Below are 26,249 nucleotides of genomic sequence, written 5' to 3' on the forward strand. Positions count from 1 at the left end.
GCTAATTTTTTTGTATTTTTTGTTGAGATGGGGTTTCATGATGTTGGCCAGGCTGGTCTTGGACTCCTGACCTCAAGTGATCCTCCTGCTTTGGCCTTCCAAAGTGCTGGGATTACAGGCGTGAGCTACCGTGCCTGGCCTGTATGTGAACATATGTTTTTAATTCTCTTGGGTATATGCTTAGGAATGGAATAGCTGGGTTCTATGATATCCTGTCTCTTTTTGAGGAGTTGCCAACTGTTTCCAAAGAGGCTGCGCCATTTTACATTCCCACCAGTAATGTATGAGGGTTCAAATTTCTCCCCATTCCCACCAAGAGTTATTTTTTTCTTCTTTTAAACTATTATAGCCATCCTAGTGGATGTGACACAGCAGCTTCTATATCCATTAGTATTTGGTGTGTCCCTTACAAACAGCACAGAGCTGGGGGTTTCCTTCCATATGACAACCTTTTTCTTTCACTTGATGTATTTAACCCAAGTTTATTTTTTGTGATTAGTGACCTCATTAAATTTTTTTTTTTTTTCTTTTTGAGACAGGGTCTTGCTCTGTCACTCAGGCCGGAGTGCAATGATGTGATCTCAGCTCACTGCAGCCTCCCCAAGCCCTGGCTCAAGAGATCCTCCCACCTCAGCCTCCTGAGTAGCTGGGAACACAGGCATGCACCACCATGCCCGGCTATTGTTTTTGTATTTTTGGTAGAGACAGGGTCTCGCCATGTTGGCCAGGCTTGTCTTGAACTCTTAAGCTTAAGTGATCTTCCCACCTCAGCCTCCCAAAGTGCTGGAATTATAGGCATGAGCCACTGCTCCTAGCCCTAATTAGATTTTTATCACATAATTTTGTGCTTTCTATGTGTCGTGCTATTTAAAAACTCTTTCTTTTAGATGAATACTCTTTGTCTTTATTTCATTTTGCCCAATCTATCAGTTTGGCAGTTACACTCAGTATGTCTATTTTTATTTATTTATTTATTTATTTATTTTGAGACGGAGTCCCACTCTGTCACCCAGGCTGGAGTACAGTGGTGCAATCTTGGCTCACTGCAACCTCTGCCTCCCGGGTGCAAGCGATTCTCTTGCCTCGGCCTCCTGAATAGCTGGGATTACAGGTATGCACCATCATGCATGGCTAATTTTTTGTACTTTCAGTAGAGACGGGGTTTCACCATGTTGGCCAGGCTGGTCTCGAACTCCTGACCTAAGGTGATCCACCCGCCTCGGCCTCCCAAAATGCTGGGATTACAGGCACAAGCCACTGAGCCCAGGCTCAGAATGTCTATTTTTTAAAACAATGGTTACCCTATACATTTTAACATGCGTATATAACAATATCTCAAGTTATTTATCTTTCTCCACAAAAATAAACAAAAGGGCCTTATAATGCTTATATTTTGCTTGTACTCTTTTCCTCCATTTATTTCTGTTATTCTCTTCTTTTTTTTTTTTTTTTTTTTGAGACAGAGTCTTACTCTTTTCCCCAGGCTGGAGTGCAATGGCATGATCTCGGCTCACTGCAATCTCCACCTCTTGGATTCAAGCAATTCTCCTGCCTCAGCCTCCTGAGTAGCTGGGATTACAGGCACGCACCACTGCACCCAGCTATTGTATTTTTGTATTTTTAGTAGAGACGGGGTTTCACCATGTTGGCCAAGCTGGTCTTGAATTCCTGACTTCAAGTGATCTGCCCACCTCAGCCTCCCAAAGTCTTGGGATTACAGGCATGAGCCACTGTGCCTAGTTTATATTCTATTATTTTCTACTATTCCAGTTCTATATGAGTCATACATTCCACAATCAGACAGTGTCATTATTGTTTCCTGCAATCGTTTAAAATATTTATCACGTAGTTACCAGTGTCTTCATTCACCATGCCTTCTTGCCTCTTAGACTATTATTCAAGGTCAGTTTTTTTTTTTTTTTTTCTGTCTGAGCCAAGTTCTTAAAATTTCCTTTAATGAACTGCTCTTGGTGATAAATGCTCTCATTTTTTACTCATTCTTGAGAAAGATAATTTTGCCAGGCACAAATTCCATATTGACAACTATTTTCCCAACACATCGAAGATCTTATTCCACTGTTTTCTGGTTTGTAATGTTCCTTTTGAAAAATCAGTCATTAATTGAATTGTCTTTTCTTTGTAGGTAATACATGTTTCCTCACCAACTTCTTTTGGTTTTTTGTTATGTGCATATTTTGTATCGCAGAATCACTACGATATGCTAAGGTGGTGATTCTTTGTTTTTTTTTCCTTCTTAAGATTCATTTGACTCCCTGAATATGAATATTTGTACCTTTCAACAATTCTAGAAAACTTCAGTTAATGACTCTGCTTCATTCTCTTTGTGTCTCCTGGAATTTTGATTTTTTGATTAAAAATATAGTAAATAGTCTTACTTTTAGCTTCTAACCCTTCTTTCATATTTTTCATCTATTCTCTCTCTGTCCTGTCTTCTGGATCACTTATTTGTTATTTTTTTCTTTTTTTTTAACTGAAGTCCAGAAATTAGATGCAAAGGATAACTTATTTGAAAATACTGTTTTAGTTTAATAATTCTCTCTTTGGATGTGACTAATCTGCTATTTAAACTCTTTATTGAGTTTTAAATTTTAGTTATGTTTTTCAATTCTAGAGATTCTGCTTCACAATTTTTTTAAAAAACCTTTGGTCATTTTAAAAGTCTTTTGTTCTTACACTTTCTATCATTTTTTTTTCTTTAAATATGGTAAACAGAATTATTTTACATTCTGCCTGTGATAATTCCTGTATCTGAAATTTTTGTAGGTCTTTCTTCTGGCTGTTGTTCCTTCAGATTCCCATTTATCATTTGTTTTCTTATAAGTTTTAGGTTTTTTGACTGTATATTCATGTTTCTTGGAACATTATCTATGGGGATTATCTGTAAATTCAGTAGAAGCTGTGTTCCTCCAGAGAAAATTTGTGTTGGTTTCTGTCAGTCATCTGAGAACAATTCCAATCCGGGATCACTTTACATTTAATTCTTTGCCCCACATTTTTAGATCACAAAGAAAGAGTTAATTAGGTTCCACAGCTATCTAGGGGTCAACTGATGTAATTATGAAGCATCAGGATGAAATTCTGTGCTCCCTTTCTCCCACCTCGGCCTTTAGCACAAATGGGAAAATAAGCATATCTTCTTGCTGTAATTGCTCCGCAAAGAGGGCTAATTTCTTATTCACCATCATATTTATGGTGTAACTCTTTGAATTTCCATATTTGCATGGGAAACTTCTCTCTGAATCTTCACCTTGGGAAGCCCTAGGCCTATCTCTTGTGTCTCTGTCCCTGTGTAGCCATCAACATAACAGTTCCAGATCACCAGGGCATAGGCAGGTATACTTAGAGTTAAAGCTGATTTCAGTGCTTGCTCACTTCCCAGGGTTTCTGTTATCACTCAAGTTTTGGCTTTTCTGAATTCTTTTCATTCTTGCCAAATTGGCAATGCATTTAAAAAGGTTTAGACATTTAGCCAGGCATGGTGTCTCATGCCTGTAATTCCAGCACTTTGAGAGGCCAAGATAGGAGGATTGCTTGAGACCAGGAGTTCAAGACCAGCCCGGGCAACACAGAGAGACCCCATCCCTCCACAAAATTTTTAAAAATTAGCCGGTTGTAGTGGCACATACCTGTAATCCTAGCTACCAAGGAGGCTGGGGCAGGAGGATTGCTTAAGCCTAGAAGTTTCAGTGAGCTATGATCATGCCACAACCTGGGTGACAGAGGGAGGCCCTGTTTCTAAAGAAAAAAAAAAGATTTAGATATTGTGAAAAAAGATCAAGTATTTTAGATTGCTTTAGAAGGAGAGTGATCCAAGATATTTAGCTCACCATGTTGTTAGGAATGAAAGTCAACCAATATTCTCTTTGAAAAGGATTAAGGGCAGAAACCACATATGAGCATATATACTCCACAATGGTTTCTAATACAACACTGGGCACATCACAGCCACTGTTCGCCGCTCCTCAAGGTGCATCTCTTCTTCTTTCATATCCCCAGCACCCTTCATGCTCAGATTAATTCATTTAACAAACATTTATTAAACACTTATCTTTACCATGATGCTAACTGCTAGAAGATCCATGGAAGACACTTCCTTCTATAACACAGAGAAAATAGAAGCTCTCGGTTTGAGTTTTTGCCGACTTTTCTTCACCTCGGCCTCTAAACTTGCTACTTTATGGTGGGTTTGCAGGTCTCATTCTAGTGAACTGCAAGTTTTTTCACTGCTATCAAATCTGTCAACATAAAATTGTATGTGTTTTTCAGAGAAACAAAATTTTGACTTGGAGAAATGTGGTATTTGGTTTATGTAGAATTCCAAGATAAACAACTATGGTTTTCTTCAGAATTCACTTCATGATTTTCTTCAGGATTCACTTATGATTTTATATAAAATAAGGTTTAATGCTTCTGGTTTTAGGAGACTGTTTCTACTCATCTCACATTCTAAGTGGAAATAAAGAAAGTAGTAAATAATTACTTCTGGCTGGGAGAAGTGGCTTACACCTATAATCCAAGAACTTTGGGAGGCTGAAGTGGGAGGATCACCTGAGGTCAGGAGTTTGAGACCAGCCTGGCCAACATGGTGAAAGCCCATCTTTACTAAAAATGCAAAAATTAGCTGGGCGTGGTGGTGCGCACCTGTAATCCCAGCTACTCAGGAGGCTGAGGTGGGAGAATTGCTTGAACACAGGAGGCGGAGGTTGCAGTGAGCTGAGATGACGCCACTGCACTCCAGCCTGGGTGACAGAGACTCTCCATCTCAAAACAACAACAACAACAAAAACAGCAACAACAACTTTTTACTTTTTATTATTATTTTCTTTTTTTTCTTTTGGAAAAAAATATGGAATGCTTCATTTATTTACATGTCATCCTTACACAGGAACTTATGCTAATCTTATCTGTATCATTCCAGTTTTAGTATATGTGCTGCTAAAGCAAGCCTTTTTATTATTCTTAGCTCCTTAGTTATATGGCAATGTATAGAACAAGCATTTCTAGGTTGCATGTGGTGGCTCACGCCTGTAATCCCAGCATTTTGGGAGGCTGAGGTGGGTGGACCACCTGAGGTCAGGAGTTTGAGACCAGCTTTGCCAACATGGTGAAAACCTGTCTGTAATAAAAATGCAAAAATTAGATTGGCATGGTGGCAGGCACTTGTAATCCCAGCTGCTTGGGAGGCTGTGGCAGGAGAACTGCTCGAACACGAGAGGCAGAGGTTGCAGTGAGCCGAGATCATGCCATTGCACTCCAACCTGGGTGACAAGAGCAAATCTCTGTTTCAAAACAAACAAACAAACAAACAAACAAACCTCTAAAGCTAGGTAAGGCAATGAGATGAGCAGCAGAGGAAGGATTAAAGTGTGTTAGGCAAATGGAAGCTACAGGATTTGGTTCTGGATAGGAGTTAAGGATGATACCCATTATAATCAATATTGGCCAATGAGTTAGCCAGTTAATATAGCCAACTGGGGTAGGTCACCTAGCACATGGATATGAAGAAGAATTTAGCGATTACCAGAACTGATTGAATTCACCTGACAAGAGGCTTATCAGAGAGTCACCATTATCCATCTGTAGGTCCAAGAAACAGTCTCAAGGCACTCAAGTTCCTGTTCTTTTCGAGGCTAAGATGTGAAAACCGATTGTAAAGGTGACACTTTTTAAGGAAAAACTAGCAGAATATGTCCCACATTTCATACATATCTCTATTGCCTTCAAAGGATATTAAAACCCAATACTGGGTAAGAGAGTTTGGTTTCCCGCGTAGGTGCACACCTCTGCACGTGGCTGTGCATTTTCTGTGGAAGCTAAGCAATTAGTCTTAGAATCTCTTTGGTTGTCAAGGGATGTACTTTTTTTTTGCTGATCTGAAAATATGTTTCCTTCTACAGGAGTATTTTCCATTTTTTTGAAGTTTTAAGTTAATTTTAATATATTTTCCTTTTATTAATTAATTCATGAAATAATTATTTACTACTTACCATGTTCCAGCCTCTGTGCTAGGTACTAGTAAGACATTGATGAATAAAATGAACACAATCCTTTTCCTTAGGGAATTTATACATATAAACATTTAACTCTACAAAGATTAAACATGTAATTATATAAAGCTTTACAATTACACATATAATTATATGAAGATTTGTAATTATATAGCCAGGCATGGTGACTTGCACCTGTAGTCCTACCTACTTGGGAGGCTGAGGTGGGAGGATCACCTGAGCCCATGAGGTCAAGGCTGCAGTACGTTATGCTCATGCCTGTGAGTAATCACTGCTCTCCAGCCTGGGCAACAGAGTGAGATCCTATCTTTTAAAAATAAATAAATAAATATTTTAAATTTTATAACTGTCATTGATAAAACCTATAAAGAAAAAAATATATAATATGTTGGGGGTTTATCCTGATCTGGGGAGTGGGATAGAGAAGATTTCCTGGGGAACTGACATTTAAGTTGGGACTTGATCTATAGAGGGAGTTGGAGGGAGCCAAATAAATAGGAATGAGGGGATAAGGGGCTATAAAGTACATCCAAAGGGATTTTAAAGGAAGCGATGGCACAAGTTTTCACTTTGGAGAGCCATAGGAAGATTTGTGCAAGAAGAGATGGAAACTAAAGCAACAACAGTAGTATATTTATGGCTTTGTAATCAAAGTTGATGATATTGGATTTCACTGTAAGAGAAATGATAAGGATTTGAAGAATTTTAAGCTGGAAAGTGAAATGGGTAGATCTGTGTTTTCAGCAACCTTTCAGGCTGACTGTTCTGTGGAGAATGGATAACAAGGAAGCAAATTGGAAACAGGGTTACCTTTTAGGGGATGATGATGCCTTGAATTCAAAAGTGGAAATGGGTGTGGAGATAAGTGAATGGATTTAAGAAACATTTGAGAGGTAGAAAGAGGTAGAATTGATAGAACTTGGTGATTAGTTGAAGAGCCCTTATAAACCTAGGGTGCGATGTGGTCTGGTTTTAGCACAGTATTACATCAAAATAAATATTGTTTAAGCAGAAATATATAATTGAAAGCATTTCAGAGATTTAGGCTCTTGAGGAAACAGCAAATGCCTTGTTGGTATTATTATTTTTCTTTTTGATTTTTTGAGACAGGGTCTCATTCTCTTACCCAGGTTGGAGTGTAATGGCATGATCGTGGCTCACTGCAGCCTCAACCTCCCAGGCTCTGGTGATTCTCTCACCTCAGTCTCCTGAGTAGCTGGGACTACAGGTGCATGCCACTATGCCTGGATAATTTTTTTTTTGTTTTTTGTTTTTTTAGAAATGGGGTTTCACCATGTTGGCCAGGCTGGTCTTGAACTGCTGGGCTCAAGTGATCCACCTGCCTCAGCCTCTCAAAGTGCTGGGATTACAGGCTTGAGCCACCATGCCCTGCTGGTGGTATTATTTTTAATGCACAGCAAAACTTTTTTTAAGAATCTTCTTTGGCCATCTCTCTCATTCTCAATGCCTTTCATATACTTAGGAAGAAGCTAAAATATAAAACTCTCCCCTCCTTTCCTATGTGTGTTCTCAAACATTCCCTTGTATCCATCTGAAGCTCCTCATTCCTCAGCATTCTGCTCCTCATTCTACCTCAGCTCTTCATGATCAGGGTTTATCTAACCTTTCTGGCTTCTTAAAGCTTTCTCTCTTTGCTCAGTGTTCAGACTTTGCTCAAGAGAGAAGAGCTCCAAAACCAGTTCAGCAAGCAACAGGAGCATGGAGAGAGACTGCAGATATCTGACTGTTCTTGTCATTGTTTCTCTGCCACAGTTAAATGTGTTCTATGAAGAAGAGAAGTGGATATGTTCTAGCTTTGAGCAGATGAGTAGATGAGGGTCCATTTGTGGAGACAGGAAACATAGGAAAAGTGTTTTTGAGGAAAACTTGAGATCACGTAAACGTTTCGAGTCTAGGCTGCCTTTTAGATGGTCTAGAGACGTTGTCCGGAGAATTGTGTGCCTGGAACCGCCTTGTTCTGGAGTGTGAGGCACTTGTTAAATTCTCAGGAATTGTAAACATGGGCATTGTTAAAAAGTGACTGTATAAATATATGATTAAATAAAAAATAATTGTTAAATATACAAATAAATAAAAAATAATTGTATAAATATACAATTAAATAAATTACATTGAAAACAAAGATAATAAATACTCAAAACTCATCTCTATCTACATTTTACTACTATCTGTGCTCTTAAAGTTACTTAAGTCTGCTGTGCCTGCATGGTGGAAATAGCATAAAATAACTTGCTACTGCACCTTCCTTGGCATCACTGATGTTAGACTGGTATCTGGAAATTGGCCATATTTGGAGTAAACTACAGAGATTGGCAAATACTATGAATCAAGGCCTTCTCTTCCCTCCTAAAAGCCAGCAGTTAAACATTTATCACCACATCTTATCCAAGAGACATCTGGATAAATGAATCTAAGCTCAGGAGACAAATTTGGGCTGGATATACCACAGTGGGAGGCATAGACTTGATGTGGGGAGCTTCATGGGCTGGCGACGGGGTCCCATATCAAGAAAGACCCCATGATTGGTTTAATGCTCTGCTGTTGCTATCATCAAATTCTTAATTTTTGAATAAGAGGCCACACATTTTCATTTTACACTGGGTTAATATAGATGATAGGGAATTTTAGGCTGTTTGGGGAGGGGGTTACTTAATTGCCTTCTGTTCTACATAACAAGTATTTTATCTTACTCACCTATGTGGTAGCACATTTTCACAGATTTTTTCCCCCATCTATCCCTCATCCTGTGTATTTTCCACAACCAGCTCACAAAATTTCCCTTGTCTATTTCCTCCGTATATTGTTCTCTTTGGCCTTCTTTTGAAACTTGTTAACTTTTTTTTTTTTTAACTTTTATTTTAGGTTCGGGGTACATGTGCAGGTTTGTTATATAGGCAACCTGTGTCACGGGGGTTTGTTGTACAGATTATTTCATCGCCCAGGTACTAAGCCTAGTACTCAATAATTATTTTTTCTGCTCCTCTCCCTCCTTCCATGCTCCACCCTCAACTAGGCCCCAGTGTCTGTTGTTCCCTTCTTTGTGTCCATGAGTTTTCCTCATTTAGCTCCTACTTATATGAGAACATGCGGGTATTTGGTTTTATGTTCCTGCATTTGAAAACTGTTAACTTTCAAAGCATTAATGTATTACATGGCTTTAATAAAAGTGTTTCTTCAGAACAGAAATCTCGAAGGGAAAAAAATGTTTCTCTCCAGATTGCAATGTCCCACACATTCATCTTTCACAGTGCTACAACAGTGGTTACGGAGCTTGTGGAATAAGACAGAACTGGGTTTGAACTCTCTCCCTCTCTCTTTCGTTTTCTAATCCTTAGAACCTGCGAATGGGTTTGAACTCCTGTGTGTGACCCGAGGTAAATTTCTTTGATTTCTCTACCCTTCCGTTTCCTCATCTGAGGAAAGAATAATGTTTACCTCTGAAGGTTATTGTGAATATTAAATTAGATAACCTACATAAAGTGCCTTACATAATACCTGGTCCATGGTTATAGTGTTCAATTAATGGCAGTTATTCTTTTTATTCATACATGACGAGTTAGGAACACCCAGTAATTTGGACCTGACACATGGTAGAAAAGTCTTAGGAGGAATGATGGACACTGGCAGAGATGAGCTGCAAGATTTCGACTCTTTAAACATTTTCCTGGTGCCACAATATATATGTCCCAGACTGGACTGGACAAAGCGACTCTTTACTGGGGCTCTTACTATTCTCACAACTCCTCTCCCTTGTTATTCCTCAGACAGAGCTAACAATCTACACAAATAGCACAGATGTGGGCCCTTGGACAGCCAGCCAGACATTTAGCCTTCTTGCGGCAGTGAAAAATCCTTTCCCTGGCGTAAAGCTTGGCACAGCGTAGGCACTCAACATTTTTATTTTTATTTTTTTGGCATATGAAAATTTATTACTACAGTGTGTTCACTATTAAAATTTATGATCTTGGTCTTTCCTTCTTGCCTTTGTATAGGGCCAGAAGAGACACACTGGCTACTTTGACAACCTTAAAGCGGACTCCAGGAATATCACCAACAGCATGACCTTTGCGACCAAATCCAGCAACCAGAACTTCATCGTTTTCCTCAATAAAGTTCAAGCAAACGTCGTTGGGTACAAAGGCTGTGATTTTCTTGCCATTCTTGATCAGCTGGACCCTGACACACTTCCTAATGGCAGAATTTGGCTGTTTGGCTTCAACTCCTACTTTTTCCAGGACGATTCCTTTTGCATGAGAAGCACCTCCAAAAGGGCTGGCCTTCAGGGCTGTGCCCAAATGGGGGCGGCACTCAAAATTTTGTAGGTTTTCTTTTTCACCGCCATGGCCCCAACTAGTACAACTAGTACAGGGCCTGGCACACAGCAGGCGTCCATTTATTGAATGAGCGCATGATAATGTCACCTGTTTCTCCCTCTTCCTCCAAATCCCTGTTCTTCCGCCTCTGCCCGAGGCAGCCAGCATATCCCAGGGAGCCAGGCTCAAGCCAGGCCTGGTTCACCGACTCGCTCCCCGCGCTAGGCTGCGGTTGCTATGGAAACAGCGGGAAATAACAACTCCGTTCCCCCTGGGGTGAGGGAGGCCCGCTGAGGTGACAGCAGCTGGAGGAACAGCGTGAGCGACGCGAGGCCGCCGCAGAGTTCACCACTGTGCCACAGCCCCGCCCCAGCGCGGCCGGCGCCCGAACTCCCCTCCCCTCTCTAGCACGCGAGTGTCGGTAGGTACTACAGCGGAGGGCATCTCCCCGGCCCGCCTCCCCAACCAGGGCCCGGCTTGCGCGCTGCCTGCTGTGTTCACGTGATGCGCACCCGCGCTTCGCCGCCAGGCGGCGCTGATCATCGGGGAGGGGGTTAGGGGTCCTAGAGGCGCGAGTGTTCCCTCTGTTTCTCATTCATTCATTCACTTACATTTATTTTTCCCTTCCTTCCTTCCCTCCGTCCTTCCGGGATGAGCTATTGCTGTGTTGCTCAGGTTGGTCTCAAACTCCCAGGCTCAAGTGAGTCTCCTGCCTCAGTTTCCCAAAATCCTGGGATTACAGGCATGAGTCACCGTACCCGGACACACACACTCTCTCTCTCTCTCCTTTTTCAGACAGGGTCTTGCTGTGTCGCCCAGGCTGGAGTGCAGTGGCAAAATCATAGGTTACTGCAGCCTTGACCTCCTGGGCTCAAGTGATCCTCCCGCCTCAGCCTCCGAGATAGCTGGGTCCAAAGGCCCACACCATGCCCACCTATTTTTTTTTTTTTTTTTTTAATTATAGAGACTGGGTCAGGCTGGTCTCAAACTCCTTGCCTCAAGCGATCATAGGCGCGTTATAGAGACGGGGGTTTCCCTGTGTTTCCCAGGCTGGTCTAGAACTCCTGGTCTTAGGCAATCCTCCCGCCTCAGCCCCTCAAAGTACTGGAATTTGCAGGCGTAAGCCACCGCGCCTGGCTTTGCACATTTATCTTCCAGCAAAGAAAAACCTGGGCAACTACAGCCAGGAACTTAATTGCTTTAACTTGGGAGAAAGCAGGAGCTTGAGGGGTAAAGGTGCAAGAAGAGAGAAAAGAAAAATTAGGCTGTTTGGCAAGGGTAGCACAGATATGATGTAAGAAATTGGGTTTCACCATATTTGTGTGTGTGTGTGTGTGTGTGTGTGTGTGTGTGTGTGTGTGTGTGTGTGTGTGTGTGTGTGTGTGTGTGTGTCCTCCTCTCTCCTGCCCTCACTCGGCGTGCCTGCTCGAAGCCCCCGCGCGGTTCCTGCTCCTGCTCCGAGGAGGTCCACCTTCATTTTGCCGGTAGCTGGTGAACCAGGTGTGGTGCGCGCACTGCGGGCCCTGATTGGTTGTGCACGCCACGGTGAAAAACTTGAACGTCTACTCCAAGTCCTGCAGCTCCTAGTGTCTCCGCGGGGTGGACGCCAGGCGCACGGCCGTTACTTCTCTTTACCTGTGGATTCGTCAGTTTCTCGTTCGTTTCAGGAGGCGATCCCGCGCCCTGGGTGCTGTGAGGCCTCTGGGGAAGCGGAGGTGCCTCCCGGCGCGGAGCAGCGAGCTGAGGCTGTGGCCAGCGGGGAAGATGAGTGGCAGCAGCGCCAGGTCCAGCCACCTGTCTCAGCCCGTCGTGAAGAGCGTGCTTGTGTACCGCAACGGGGACCCCTTCTTCGCGGGGCGCCGCGTCGTCATCCATGAGAAGAAGGTGTCCAGCTTCGACGTCTTCCTGAAGGAGGTGACCGGCGGCGTTCAGGCACCCTTTGGGGCCGTCAGGAACATCTACACCCCGCGGACTGGCCACCGCATCCGGAAGCTAGACCAGATCCAGAGCGGGGGCAACTACGTGGCTGGAGGCCAGGAAGCCTTCAAGAAACTCAAGTGAGTCGGTCTTCCCCACCGCCCACCCATTTCAGGTGCCCTGTCGTGCGGGCTTGATATGAGGAAATGCAGATCCTTACCCCGCCACACCTCAGTGGTTGAGGGGCTGTGACTTCTCGGTGTGACTGATGCCACTCAAAACTCTCGTTGCAGTTGGGGGGCAGAGATTGACACTGTGACTGGAGAAGGAATTTCACTTGGGTAACAGTAGGAGTAAACTTAAAATTTGTGTATAAACAACAGGAATCTTAAAAAAAAATTATCCTTGCAAAGGTTAGTGACCAAACTGATACTTTTGCGTTTTCTGTTCAGTTTTTTCTTTCCTTTTCCTTATTTTTTTTCTTGGAACTCCATCCTTTTAATTTAAATAAACATTCTTAAAAACCACTTCCAAGTGTTGGACACTATATTGTCACCAGAGGAGAAAATTGCTCTGCATTTCCCATACCGTTTAAATTATTTCAACCTTTCATTCCAAGTAGAATTGACATCACTTACTTTTGTGACCCTGCTCCACCCCCTGTATGTTTATGCTGTTAGTGTAATGCAGGAAGAGTTTACTGGCTGACTGTATTTGTCGACTGTCTGTCTCCAGCAACGGTCCTTATTCCCAGTTCTTGAGTTCACTCATAGTAAGTGTTCAGTGAATTAGGAAACCCTCAATTGAGGGAACAAAGATGAGCAAGGCATGATTCCTTGTCTTTAGGAGCTTTCAATCTAACTGGACTACCTGCATACTAACAATTTTAATGCAAGGTACAAAGAGATACGTGCAATTAGAAAAATAAGGTTATGTGTGAATTGTGAGTTGAGAGTTGGTTGGGGTGGGAATTATAGGACAGAATTTTACGTTCCATTTTTTTTTTTTACAGCTTTATTGAGATAGAGTTATCACAGCATAAAATCCAACCATTTCATTGGCTTTCAGCGTATTCAGAGTTGTGTAGCCATCACCACCAACTAATTGTAGTTTATTTCCAGCCCTCCCGCCAAAACATTTATACCTCCCAGGTTCCTCTTTCCCCTGTCATCTGGTAGCCACTAATCTATTTTCTGAATCTATGGGTTTGTCTATTCTGGACATATCATATAAATGGAATCATACTATATATGGTCTTTATGTCTGGCTTATTTCACTTAACTGTAATATTTTCAAGGTTCATCCATGTTGTAGCATGCATCAGTACTTCATTCTTTTTATTGTCGAATCATGATTTGGGTATACTACCTTTTACATCCACGCTTATCCATTAATCACTTGATGTATATTTGGGCTGTTTCACATTTTAGCTATTATGAATAATGCATCTATGAATATTTGTGTATAAGTTATCATTTCTCTTTGGTGTATACCTAAGAGTGAAATTGCTGGATCATATGGTAACTCTGTATTCCATAGTTTAATAGAACATTTTAATTGAAATTCATCTTGGGCCCCAGGATAGCAAAAAGCCTTGACCATAAATCTAAGCTTATGAGTTCATAAGCATTATTGGATTCTTAATAATTAAAATTCAAATAAAGATTTTTAACTACATAGAAATATTTTTCAAAATATCACTAAAGTTCTTGAATGTAATCCATCCTCACCTATATTTGTTTAAATTGAGTTCTAGGTATTCTATTATACTTTTTGTTATGACAGACATTCTTTTCATGGAAAGTGAGGGATATATTTGGATTTATCCCCCCCTCCGCCGAAGCTTCTTAAGCATGCTTTGTTAAACTTCATAAAAAAGGGCTAAATGAAACTGCATGCTTAAAATAAACTTAAAATCAGGAGACTGAAGACTTAGTTGCTGATCAATTCTGTGTCCTTGGACAAGTCACTTGACTCAGCTAGTCAGTTTTTTAATACAGAAAAGGTACATAACCATTTGTACCACATAGGGCTGTGATAAAAGTAAATGCTATAGGTGAGTGTGTTTTGTAAACACCAAGTGTTACATAAATGTAAGACACCTCTATGACCAGTTCCTTTTGTTACATACTTTGTTTTTTATTAAATGTTTCCATATAAAGCAATATCATGGAAATGAAAATCTGGTTCAGAATCTCTGAACGGTTGAAAGTTGTAGACTCCTTTTACAATTCATGTTCTTTTGTTTATTTGGTCCTACCAACTCACAAGATTAAAAAAAAAAACGATACAGTTCCACACCAAATAGAAAGTGTACTCAAATCTCTCTAAGAGATTTGCATGTTATTTTTGCTTTTAGTTTATACATAAAAAACTGAATTTGTTATAACAGTGCCCATGGTTAGGTTTCCATGCTGACAGATGACTATTTTATTTGTGTTAAAGAAGTAGTATCTATGATTATAATGATAGAAGCCAAGAATACTTGAATGTTGAATGTATTTGAAACTTAGCACTTGTAAGTTTATGTAATGAATGGAGAAACTGTCAGAACAAAAGAAAGCCCAAATGATGTTAAGGATGATTCGTGGGCTTTCATTTAGACCCCAAATGATGTTGGGAAAGACAGCAACATCTTTTTCAAGTGGAACTGATCAAATCTCTGCTTGAATTGCTTTCACTTACATTTTTCTAATATTTTTGAAATGATAACTAAACGTCAGGTAGCTATTAAACCCTTATTTATTTCAAATGTGAGACCACACATTCAAAACCTTTATTTTACAGCAGAGAATTCTAGAGATTATTTTCCCCAAAACTTTCCCAGTGCATTGTTGGAAGTTGACTCTACAGCATTAATCTTGTAGATCTGAAACCACTTTCCTGCACATGACAGAATATTTTGTTATTATGTCAAAACTCAGCCCCTGCAGGTCCACAAAAGACCCATTTTGTTGCTGAGATGGAGTGTTTGCACTGTTTTAAAATATATGACTACTTTTATATAGGGGCAATGTATGACAATTTCTGGATGTATCAATTAACTAAAGTATTTTATCCAAAAAGGCAAACAGCAACAATAAAAACATTTCAATAGCCAAAATTAATTCTAACATAAGCTTTTTTGGGGACAAGTTGGCAATTATAGTAGTTGGGGTAAAGGGTCGATCTATTATTATAAATTAAATGTTAGGTTTATATTTTTAATATTAAAATGTTTATTTAGCACATTTTATGTATGAAGCACAGTTTAGGGACCATTTAAAACTGGAACCGCATCACAGTGATATTATACGTGAAGTTGACAAAGGTAACAATTTCAGGTTGTGCTTATGCGACAGCTAAAGAATGATTACTGTCAATATCTAGAGCAAATAGTAATGGAGTAATAGGGGTCTCCAGAGGTTAATTAGTCCACCCATCTGTTTCTGAGCTGAACCAATTACCAAAGTCATCCCACATGACTGAGTGTTTTTGTATCATTAAGGTGCTCTCATAGAGAAAATAATTTCTCAGCCTTTCCCAGTTGTTACCTGAATGCATGCTATCAGTACTTCCTTTGACCTAAAGCCTGTATTTAATGGAACAGTTAAGCAGCTTTGCACATAAGCCACTCTTTTAAAAAATCAGATCTGTAAGAATATAGTGTATATAGTAAGCAGCTAACTACTAAGAGGGAAAAATGTTCCCTAATAGATGTATGTATTTCTAAGACTTTCCTTCTCTTGAAGTTTAGGGTAGACATGTGTCAGCTCTGGTTGGTGGCACTGCAAGCAGTTTTTACTATTGTAATTGCTTTTAATTAGTAGCTATTTGTGTTTGCTTTAAGGTTGAGTATTTCCTATGAATTGCTTTATTTTTAAATGATTTTTTAAAACAAATTACTGACTTAAAGTCTGTAAAAGCAACTCTTATTGTTTGTTTGTTTTTTCCTCAGTTACTTGGACATAGGAGAAATCAAGAAAAGACCAATGGAAGTTGTTAATACAGAGGTAATGCAAATATTATTTTGAAGATTCAAATAAACAATGGTGCCATTTGTTTCTTTTGGTGTGTCTTAGAGATTTGGTCGGCATTCTACTTTGATGAGTTCTCTAATGTAAAGAAACGGGACATTATGTGTTTTAAGGCAAAGATAATTCTTTCTTTGAATCACTGTCAGAAATGAAAAGACTGGGTAGGTGTTCTAAGATGTGCAGGATATGTCAAGATTAGACAAAACATGTTTTTCTCTTTTCTAGCTACATGTTCTCTGATTGAAATCCACGGGAAGGTTCCCTGTCAAGTGAGAAGATTCTGAGCATTGTTAGATAAATCTTTACCAAAGCTACATCCTCATCCTAATGTGCCTCTGATAACTCAGTGTTTGAAATAGCCAGCGTCACTCTGACTGCCCCTGAGGCTTTCTAAGAAGATGAGTAGATGTCATGTTGGATGCTTGGTGACATCAGGAAAACACCTGTGTTTTAGCTTCTATCAAAGTGCAAGTGAAGCATTGTTCCTAAAAGCTTATGTGAAGGTTGGAAAAGGAGCTTGTGAAATATTCAGAATACCACATTCCACACATAGCTTCTGAAACCGGTGGAGTTTTAGGTATTCTGTAGGATGTATGCTTTAGTTTGTGAATGAAAAAATTAGATTAAAAATAAAGTCAGGGCCACAGCTTGAGACAGGGAAAATGGTAGTTAGATCCAGAACAGGCCTGTGTTCACCAGCCCAGACAGCCACTCTTCCCATTCAGACCCCAAATAAACACGTGCTCCCAATGGGTAAGTTCTGCCAATGAAGAAATGGCCAACAGAAAAGTAGTTTTCCTCACTTGCAGTCCAGAGCCCTGGAGGGACTCTCCTCAATACTCACCATTTCCTCTCACACCATGTTTGTGCCTAATAGGACCAAATAGGCCCCTCTAGAAAAAATATTGCATAAGAAAAAAATTCTAATTGTACAGTATTTGAAGAATATGAGGTTAAATTCATTATTCAAATAATCTGTAGAAAGAGGTACCCTTCCCAGACATCATTTAACATAATTAATATATATATATTTTTTATTTTCAGTGCATCAAACTGATTAGTCATGAAAGTGATAGGCTTTGCAGCTTCAAGTAGACAAAGGTATACATTTACGATATAGCTAAAGAATGACCGCCAGTTGATTGCTGTCTCAAGTAGAGTAGTAATAAAGGACACTTCTGTGAATTTGTTCTGGATGGGATTCTGATGAAAGGATACACACCTGTTTAAAGTATGCTACCTTGCATGAAATGGGTGATGGAACCTGGACTTCTGCAATAGAATTTGAGATGTGTGAATTTCCAAAAAATGTGAGCACAGTATATTTACTCTGGATTCCAGTGTCTTTGCTGAAGATATTATCCCTAGTAAAGGACAACAGGTGTGCAATAGACTTATCGAATATACTTTTTCTTAATATGTGTATATATATATTTATAAATATATATATATAATATATATATTATTATCATTATATTTATATCATAAATATCATAAACATCATAAATATCATATATATTTATAAATATATATATACTATATATATATATTTTTTGAGACAGGGTCTCCCTCTGTCTCCCAGGCTGGAGTGCAGTGGCTCGATTTCTGCTCACTGCAACCTTCCCCTCCAGGGTTTAAGGGATTCTTCTGCCTCAACCTCCTGAGTAGCTGGGATTATAGGCATGTGCCACCACACCCTGCTAATTTTTTTGTTTTTAGTAGAGACGGGGTTTCAGCATGTTGGTCAGGCTGGTCTCGAACTCCTGACCTCATGATCCGCCCGCCTCAGCCTCCCAAAGTGCTAGGATTACAGGCTCATGCCCAGCCTTAAAATAGTGTTTTTAATAATAGAAGCAGTCACAGAAACTCCAGTTCATTTAATTTGCTTATTGTTCTTCCACTTTGGGGACAGTAACCATTGTTTCTCTTTACTTTGCATTTACTCATGAGCCAACATACAAGATCCTTATTTATGGATGCACACTTTACCTGTGAAAAACCTACTCCTTGTCTCCAAATAAAAGACTGCATTTCTTTTATCCTGTTGCCTACTGGTGACTCTCTCCCACTTACTCCTTTCCTCTTACTGCCCTGCTGTGGTCTTTTATTTCCTCTCAGTCCTTACCCATAAACCCTTCCAAAGGAGATGAAAAGAGAGAAGTAGAAGAAATTGCGAAATGCAAAGGAGATGGGAAAAGGTGATGAGAAACTGCTTGTCCATGTTCTTTCCCGCATCTTCCATGCACTCATGCCCAGCTTTCCCACTTGTTCGCAGGAGTCCTGTCTCCCACCGTGCCCTCCTGTTGTAAACTTTCCTCCAGGTCTGGACAAGCAGTGTGTTCACTTCCCTCACTTCACATGTCCAGTCTGGAGATACCTTCCTCCCCAAAGTTCGCACCATGACCTTCACCCTCCGAAGTCTGCTTTGAGCAAAGGCAGCCCCTACTTTCATTGCCAGAAAGGAAGGTTTTTGGGTTCTTGGCATCTAAAAAGCAAACTGTGAGAGCGTTTTTCTTCTGGAAATAACACTTTGACTCTGGATTCTATGGTATTTTTACTGCTGTTTTAGGTAGAGCATGAGTGGAAAAGAGTTTTGTAGGCTGCCCTGAGAACCTAACTATGGTGTGTGATTTTTAGTATGGGAAATTACCTTTCTCTTTCTCACAACTTAATTATAATCAAACTTTTGGAGTTCAACAAGTTGATAAGTTGGAGGATGATCTATGCTCAAAATTCAAGAACAGACTTGGTAGAACACTGGCATTTCACAAAAATTATAGATCTTTAAAAATCTTAGGTGGGTATTTCCTTTCAACATCAACGTATTGAGAAAAGACTGCACATCTTGTTAAGTGCTATTGAGGATAAGCATTCTTTGGAGTATGATGATATATAAAGGGAGATCAATAGAGAATTATTTTTGAGGTGGATTTAGAACATGAATACTTCATGAAATTGGAGGGTTAAGAGTTGTTTTATGTGGTGAGTTTCAGTGCTGTAGTAGCACAAAAAAAATTCAAAATGTGTCATTACGAGGGATGAGTAAAATAACTTATTCACTAAAATGTGGGGCATTTCCCTCAAATCTAAGGCAATTTCATAGAGTTTGAGTTTTCAGTGATGGGCCTGCATAATAAAAGTCACCACCCCAGTATACACAATTCAGCTTTTCCGGTTACCTAAAACATACTAATTCGAATTATTCCGAGTACATTTTACATGGAAAGACCTTGGCATTTCAATGGGGTCATGCAGAGCGCGTGGCACTGGGTCCTACCCACTGTGGCTGGGACACCCTTTCAGTGAGTGCTGGGAGTTATTCCTTCTCTTTTTCCAGAGCAGCTCACCCAAGACCATGGGTATGATCTGTGGCTCTTACGCAGTGAATAATTTAGACAAGATAGCACCTGCTTACTGACCGCAGGTCATGCTAACCAGAATGTGTGTGTCACCTCGACATTGGAAATTCTTTTGTGGTTTGTGTCATTGCTTGCTTGTTCCATGAGGCTCATCTTTGAAGCAACACTTAAAGGACAGCCAGTGCTATTCCTCTTCCTCTTTATGGCCTCATCATGGGGTCACGGAAAGGCAGAACTGTAATGGACCTAACCCAAAAGAAGCATAGGGTCCTGTTTGGTGAACACTTTGCACAGCAGGAAGTAATGGGTTGGAGCGGGGGAATAAAGAGACAGAAGAATAAAAGAAAGAGGAATAAGATGACTGTGTGGTTGTCTGCACCCACCTCAGAGTCAGGGCACCATATGGGCTCAGAGCAGCCTATCCCTGTCTCTCTACACACAAGTCCAGCTTTTACTAATATCTAAATAAACAGATCTCTTAGATTGCCCTTGTACTCTTTTTTCTGCTCTTGAGTCATTTTGTATAACTATATTTTCATTTTTCTTCCCACTTTCCCTGTGTCAGTGGTGGTTCGATGAAGACAGTTTTCTTAGCTTCTGACCTTGGTAACTCATCTCCTTGTATTTATGACTTCCCAATCCTCTCTTTGCTTCCTCCTCTCACACTCTCAGTCCAGTTTCACATCTCATTCTATCTTCTAAGTCCCAAGTTGATTTACCAGCTCCTTTCTTTCCTCTGTACCTTAAGCAGCCTGTGGGAGTCCTCTGTCCTCATGCAGTGGAGACCTCTGATTCTGCATGTGTGATGCCTTTACCAGCACTTACTCTTGCCCCTACCCTTTTGCTTTACTGAATGTGATTTCTGCTTCCTCTCTTCTTGTTTTCCTACCTTGTCCTCTTTGCTTCCATGTTACTGAATGCCTATACAATGAAGTGGGCAGAGTAAGCAAAATGAACAAGACATGCATGACCTCTCACCTCCGGGAATTTATAGTCTTGCTGAAAAGACAGACGAGCATCTCTAGTACCACATAATAAGTGATTCAATTTAGTAGATGTAGTTTGCATTCAGACATTTAGTTCAAGTGCTTCTGGCTTTATCGTGTTGCAGCAAAGCCATCTGTGGACGCTTCACATGGAAGTGTCCTTCTGCTTTGACCTGGCGTTGGAGATCTCACTGTTCATTCCTGTACCTCATGTCTCATCTGTGTAGTGCGTCCTTCATATAATGACATTCTTTTTTTTTTTTCCATAACCATTCAAGGTGGAATTAATGACATTATTAAATGATCTTCAGAGTACAAATCTGTTTTACTGTGTAAAGGGCTTTGGTACACATTATATACAGAGGGGAAGAGCAGGCAGCTTGACTTCGGAGCACTTATGATGGGCTGGGAACTGTGCTAGGCACTAGGCATAAAATGGATACTTCCCTGCCCTTGCTCTTTGGGAGTTCAGGGTGTAGGAGAAGAGACAGAGAAGTAAACCAGCTATGATGATCTAGTGGCAGGTGGCTGTGCTAGAGGTGTGCTCAGAGGACCAAGGAAGTGCAGATTGGATTAGGGCTGTAGGTCAGCGAGTTTGAAATGGTTTAAACTATAATAGTCTCTTTGGTTTTTTGGCCTGTTTCTCTTAGATCAAAGTTTTGAGAAAGTCTCCTACAACTTGATTGAGGGCGTTATTTAATAATTATATCTGTACAAGAGTCAAAATCAGTCTCTAGCAGAAAGAGTGAAAATCAACTTGCATGGAAAAGAGGAGAAGGTTGCCTTGCTATTAACCAGGCTTAGAGGGTAGACACATTTAAAGCCAACTATAAAATTAACAGGATGTAATCCCAGCACTTTGGGAGGCCGAGATGGGTGGATCACGAGGTCAGGAGATCGAGACCATCCTGGCTAACTTGGTGAAACCCTGTCTCTACTAAAAAATATAAAAAACTAGCTGGGCGAGGTGGCAGGCGCCTGTAGTCCCAGTTACTCACTCGGGAGGCTGAGGCAGGAGAATGGCGTAAACCTGGGAGGCGGAGCTTGCAGTGAGCTGAGATCTCGCCACTGCACTCCAGCCTGGGTGACAGCGTGAGACTCCGTCTCCCCGGAAAAAAAAAAAAAAAAATTAACAGGAAACATTGTTTCTCCTATGGTGGCTACTTTCTTACTGCTGATACTCTCAGTCTTGCTTTGCTATTCCTGTCTTTTACTGAGATTTTTATTGGCTAAACTTCTCTTACCTCATACAACCCCTGGTTAATCCCTGATTCTTTTAATTTCACCTTAAAAACAGAAACCAATCTAGAACTGATCTCTGTTTCCCTTAGCTCTTTAGAATCCTTCAGTGAGATTCCAAACCCTAGAAACCTACAAACTTTCCTGCCTCTTTCTCACTGTCATTTTATGGATTATTTAAGTGCTGGCACTTGCTACACCAAGTCCACACATCTGATTTTGTCAGACTGCAGGCTTGCTCCTGTTAGACTTCTGATTAGGCTTTAACATATACATCGGAGTTGTCTGTTAGATTGTAGTCTCTAGGAGGTCTGCTAATCCTGTATAGTACCCACCATACTGAAGGCTGGGAATTGTTTAAATTTGCTATGGTTTTTATCTTCCTTTTGAGCCAATTTAGGTAGATGTCCATTTGCCTTGCACGTGCCTGGTTATTCTGATTTTCACATAATGGATAGGACATCTCAAATAATTTAAAAGCCTTTTTTTTCCCACCACCTATTTAGATTTTGTTTCAGGGGTAAAATTAGTTGTAGTTAAATCTTTATTTGATACATTTATTGCCCCTGTAGGATAATTTGCAGCTATATTGAATGAATGCTATTCATGCAACAAGTAGAGTTATCCTTCAGTATTCTCAGTCCTAGGGATTCGTTCCAGTACCCCTTGAGGATACCAAAATCCAAGGATGCTCAAGTCTTTATATAAAATGTCATCATATTTGCATATAACCTATGCACATCCCCCCGTATACTTTAAATCATCTCTAGAGTACTAGTAATACCTAGTGCAATGTAAATGCTATGTAAATAGTTGTTATACTGTATTGTTTTTATGTCATTTTTAAATGTTGAGTTTTTTTCCTTTTTCTTTCTTTTTTTCTTGATCTGTGGTTGGTCGAATCTGTGGGTGCAGAACTCATTCATATGGAGGGTCAACTATATTTATTGTGTGCCTGTTATGTGCTAGGCATTGTGGTTGTTAGCTGGGAACTAAGCTCCTGGTTTCTGTCCATGGAGCTTACTAATCTTTAGCCTTCCTGGTGTGGTATCTCTTGATTTTAACTCTACCAGTGTTGGTCTTTGTTGCAGAACCTGGTGTGAGGCAGATTTCTTTGATTCAAGAGCTGTATTTAGGGGGCTAAATAGCTTTTGAACCTTATTACTGATAATAAGTCAGAGGATAATGGGATTAATTTTTGAAGAATAAAAAACACCTAATTCCTGGAAAGTATTTTCTATTTTCCTAAAGTTGTAAACACCTAGTCTACTCCTTGCAACCCGAATAATAGCTGGTGTTGTCCAACCCTCTCTTATGATCAGGATAAGTAGGCTTGAATCTCCATTGCTTAGCCTTTTTCTTCCCCTATGTGAATTCCACAGGTATTATTATCTCATGCCCACCTCTTCTGAGTTTCTGCTTCTGAAGTATTGGTTGAGTTATGGATTCTCTTGTTCTCTTACAGTTTGTGTCTGTTTAAGACACCATCAACCCAGAGATGAAATTCTTTCATTAATGTCCACAAGAATACCTCACTCATACAAGTTTGTGTGTGGTGATTTTTTTTTCTTTTTCTTTTTCTTTTTTTTTTGAAACGGAGTCTCTCTCTGTCATCCAGGCTGGAGCACAGTGGTACGATCTTGGCTCTCTGCAACCTCCACCTCCCAGGTTCAAGTGATTCTCCATGCCTTAGCCACCAGTAGCTGGGATTATAGGCACCTGCCACCACACCTGGCTAAATTTGTATATTTAGTAGAGATGGGGGTTTGTCATGTTGCCTAGGCTGGTCTCGAACTCCTGACCTCAGGTGATCCACCCACCTCGGCCTCCCAAAGTGCTGGGAGCACAGACGTGAGCCACCACACCTGGCTTGTGTGTGGTGAAATTTATCAATGGTGTGTAGAACTGGAGTGGATATTCTCAGTCACGTAGAAGTGTTGACAACTCTACGTGATGTTATACTTCCCCATTCTTAAAAATACCTTGGTCTTATGTGCCAATTCAGGCTCCAGCCTGTGGCCATGCTTCTTGATGACTTCTTTCTTTTTTCCCTCCTCCTTTTCTATACTACCCCTACTCCACATTCCCATTAATTTCTAATACAGAACAAGTTGGACATTCATTTTTGTTTCTGTGAATCCATGTTCTCAGGATCAGCAGTAAAGAATTTTTTTTTTTTTTTGGAGACAGAATCTCTCTTGAGTGATCCCGGTTCACTGCTGCAATTTCCCCTCCCAGGGTTCAAGCAATTCTCATGCCTCAGCCTCCTGAGTAGCTGGGACTACAAGTGTGTGTCACTACGCCTGACTAATTTTTGTATTATTAGTAGAGATGGGGTTTCACCATGTTGGCCAGGCTGGTCTCAAACTCCTGACCTGAAGTGATCCACCTGCCTCAACCTCCCAAAGTGCTGTGATTACAGGCATGAGCCACCATGCCCAGCCTTGCAGTAAAGATAATTTTTACTCTCTTTTCCACATTTGTATTTAAAACATTAGTAGTCTGCTTTGGGTTTCCCCTTCTTTTATCTATTCTTCCTCATCTGCTATTGATATCCATCAATAACCCTCAATAACCAGTCACAAGAGAAATATAAGCAAAAAGAGAGAGCAGAAGGTCAGGCTCACCTGATTCAAAGGAATCTGTTGGTGAGTAAGTGTGCTATCTGTGCTTCAGAGAAATGCTGTCTCAAAGTAAGACCACAGTGAAAATCTTCCCAGAGAGTGGCAGCCTTCTTGGGTAAACATCCTTCTGAATTCTCTTGAATACATTGAGATAGATGTATTTTCTTACGGAGAACTTGGATCAACCTTGTTTCTTCTTTGTGGGGTGGAGAATTTTAGGAGTACCAGGAGAGGAAGAGAAAAAGGAAGAGAGTGTTTGAAACTGCAAAACTTTGTCTTGCTGAAAAGTTTGTGGGAACCCGGGTTGTACTTCAGGTCAGTTACTCAGGTGAATGTCCTTAAGATTTTGAATATCATTATTAAAACTTCACATTTCAGTTTAATCATTAGGCATAATCTCTAATGAAACATACTATAAGATTTCCTACTTAAAGGCTTTGGTTGGGAACGGGATTCTAGACATTAAATTGATTCTAGACATTAATTGGGATTCCAGGTATTAATTATTAACCTTATTGCAGGAAGGCATGGTGATTATGTGGTTTAACTCACTAACCTTTAGCTTGGGAATTCTGAGACCCAAGAGGCTTCAAAGAGGGAACTACTAAAGAGGTAATCTAAATATTTCTTTCTTTAACTTGTGGAAAACTTTCTGGATTATGTTAACTTGAGGAAATCTTTCCAGATTATGTTAGTCAGGTTTACTAATTTATTGAATAAATCAAAGAAAATAAAACACGCTTTTGCAAATTCTTCCAACAATATTGAAGCCCCTCCCCAACCTTTTATTTTATACCTTTCCCCCACCACTCTGATATAACTGCTGCATAACAAGCATTCTTTTAAGGAAAGCCAGTTCACATCAGTGATCATGGTGATTCCAAAGTATTCATGACCTTACCAAGGTTTCCTGCTGAAGAACAACTGCTATATTTCATTTTCTTTCACACTTTCTTGTTTTACCCTTTTGTCACCATTGAGCTGTGTGTATGGATGTGTATGGATGTGTGTATGTGTGTTCAAACAAGACTAAGAAAGACAGAAGTGTATCTGTCAACCGGTCAAATATCAGTCTAATGAAAAATATTCGTCAATAACTCCCAATCAGCTCTGATCAAAAGCTTAAAGATTGGTGGTTTTACTTTAGACTTTAACATGTATCATGGCATTTGTTCCAAATATCTTGCATCCTCTGTTTGTCATTTAGGCATCTTGTTAGGAAGCTTATTAGCTGTGAAATTAGCAGATATGCATATTACAGCATGTGTAGTTTTTTATTTATAGTGATAAGCTGTTCTAAGCAAAGAGAAATTTAATGCATGTTTAGAAAATAATTATTAACCTTTTCAGAAAAAAATAGGAAAAGTAATAAAATGTTAAATTACTAAATATGTGTAAAATGCCACTTGTTTTTTCTCTGCCTGACTTATTTCACTTACCATAATATTCTCCAGGATCATCCATGTTTTTGCAAATGACAGAATTTCTTTTGTTTTCATGGCTGAAGAGCAATGAAGCTCATATGTGGAATCCAAAAAGTCAAACTCATAGAAGAGAAAAGAATGGTGGTTACTGGGGCATGGGATGAGGACAGGGTAGGGAATGGGGAGATGTTCATGAAGGGGTACAAAGCTTAAGTTTGACCAGGAGGGATAAGTTCTGGAAATCTATTGCATAGCATGTTGATTATAATTAATAATAATGTATATTTGAAAATTGCTAAATGAGTTTTTAAATGTTCCTAC

General features: G+C 40.1%; 1 protein-coding gene and 1 non-coding gene across 3 annotated transcripts in view; one reads left to right on the forward strand and one right to left on the reverse strand.

The window, feature by feature from the left end:
• Nucleotides 1–4,861: 4,861 nt before the first annotated feature.
• LOC114677802 (U6 spliceosomal RNA) lies at nucleotides 4,862–4,965 on the reverse strand. The gene has a single exon (XR_003729248.2). It is a non-coding gene; the product is annotated as a U6 spliceosomal RNA (small nuclear RNA).
• A 6,716-nt stretch (nucleotides 4,966–11,681) lies between these two features.
• The window catches only part of DCDC2 (doublecortin domain containing 2), a 188,488-nt gene continuing 173,920 nt past the window's right edge, over nucleotides 11,682–26,249 (forward strand). The window contains exons 1-2 of one of the 2 annotated variants that reach the window (XM_015135673.3): nucleotides 11,682–12,420; nucleotides 16,218–16,272. In XM_015135673.3, the coding sequence (XP_014991159.3) occupies nucleotides 12,128–12,420; nucleotides 16,218–16,272 (348 nt within the window). In that variant the 5' untranslated portion in view covers nucleotides 11,682–12,127. The remainder of the gene's footprint in view (nucleotides 12,421–16,217; nucleotides 16,273–26,249) is intronic. The other variant, XM_078000916.1, reaches the window with a different exon arrangement.

The sequence above is a fragment of the Macaca mulatta genome, chromosome 4, assembly GCF_049350105.2.
Source record: "Macaca mulatta isolate MMU2019108-1 chromosome 4, T2T-MMU8v2.0, whole genome shotgun sequence".
Lineage (NCBI taxonomy): Eukaryota > Metazoa > Chordata > Mammalia > Primates > Cercopithecidae > Macaca > Macaca mulatta.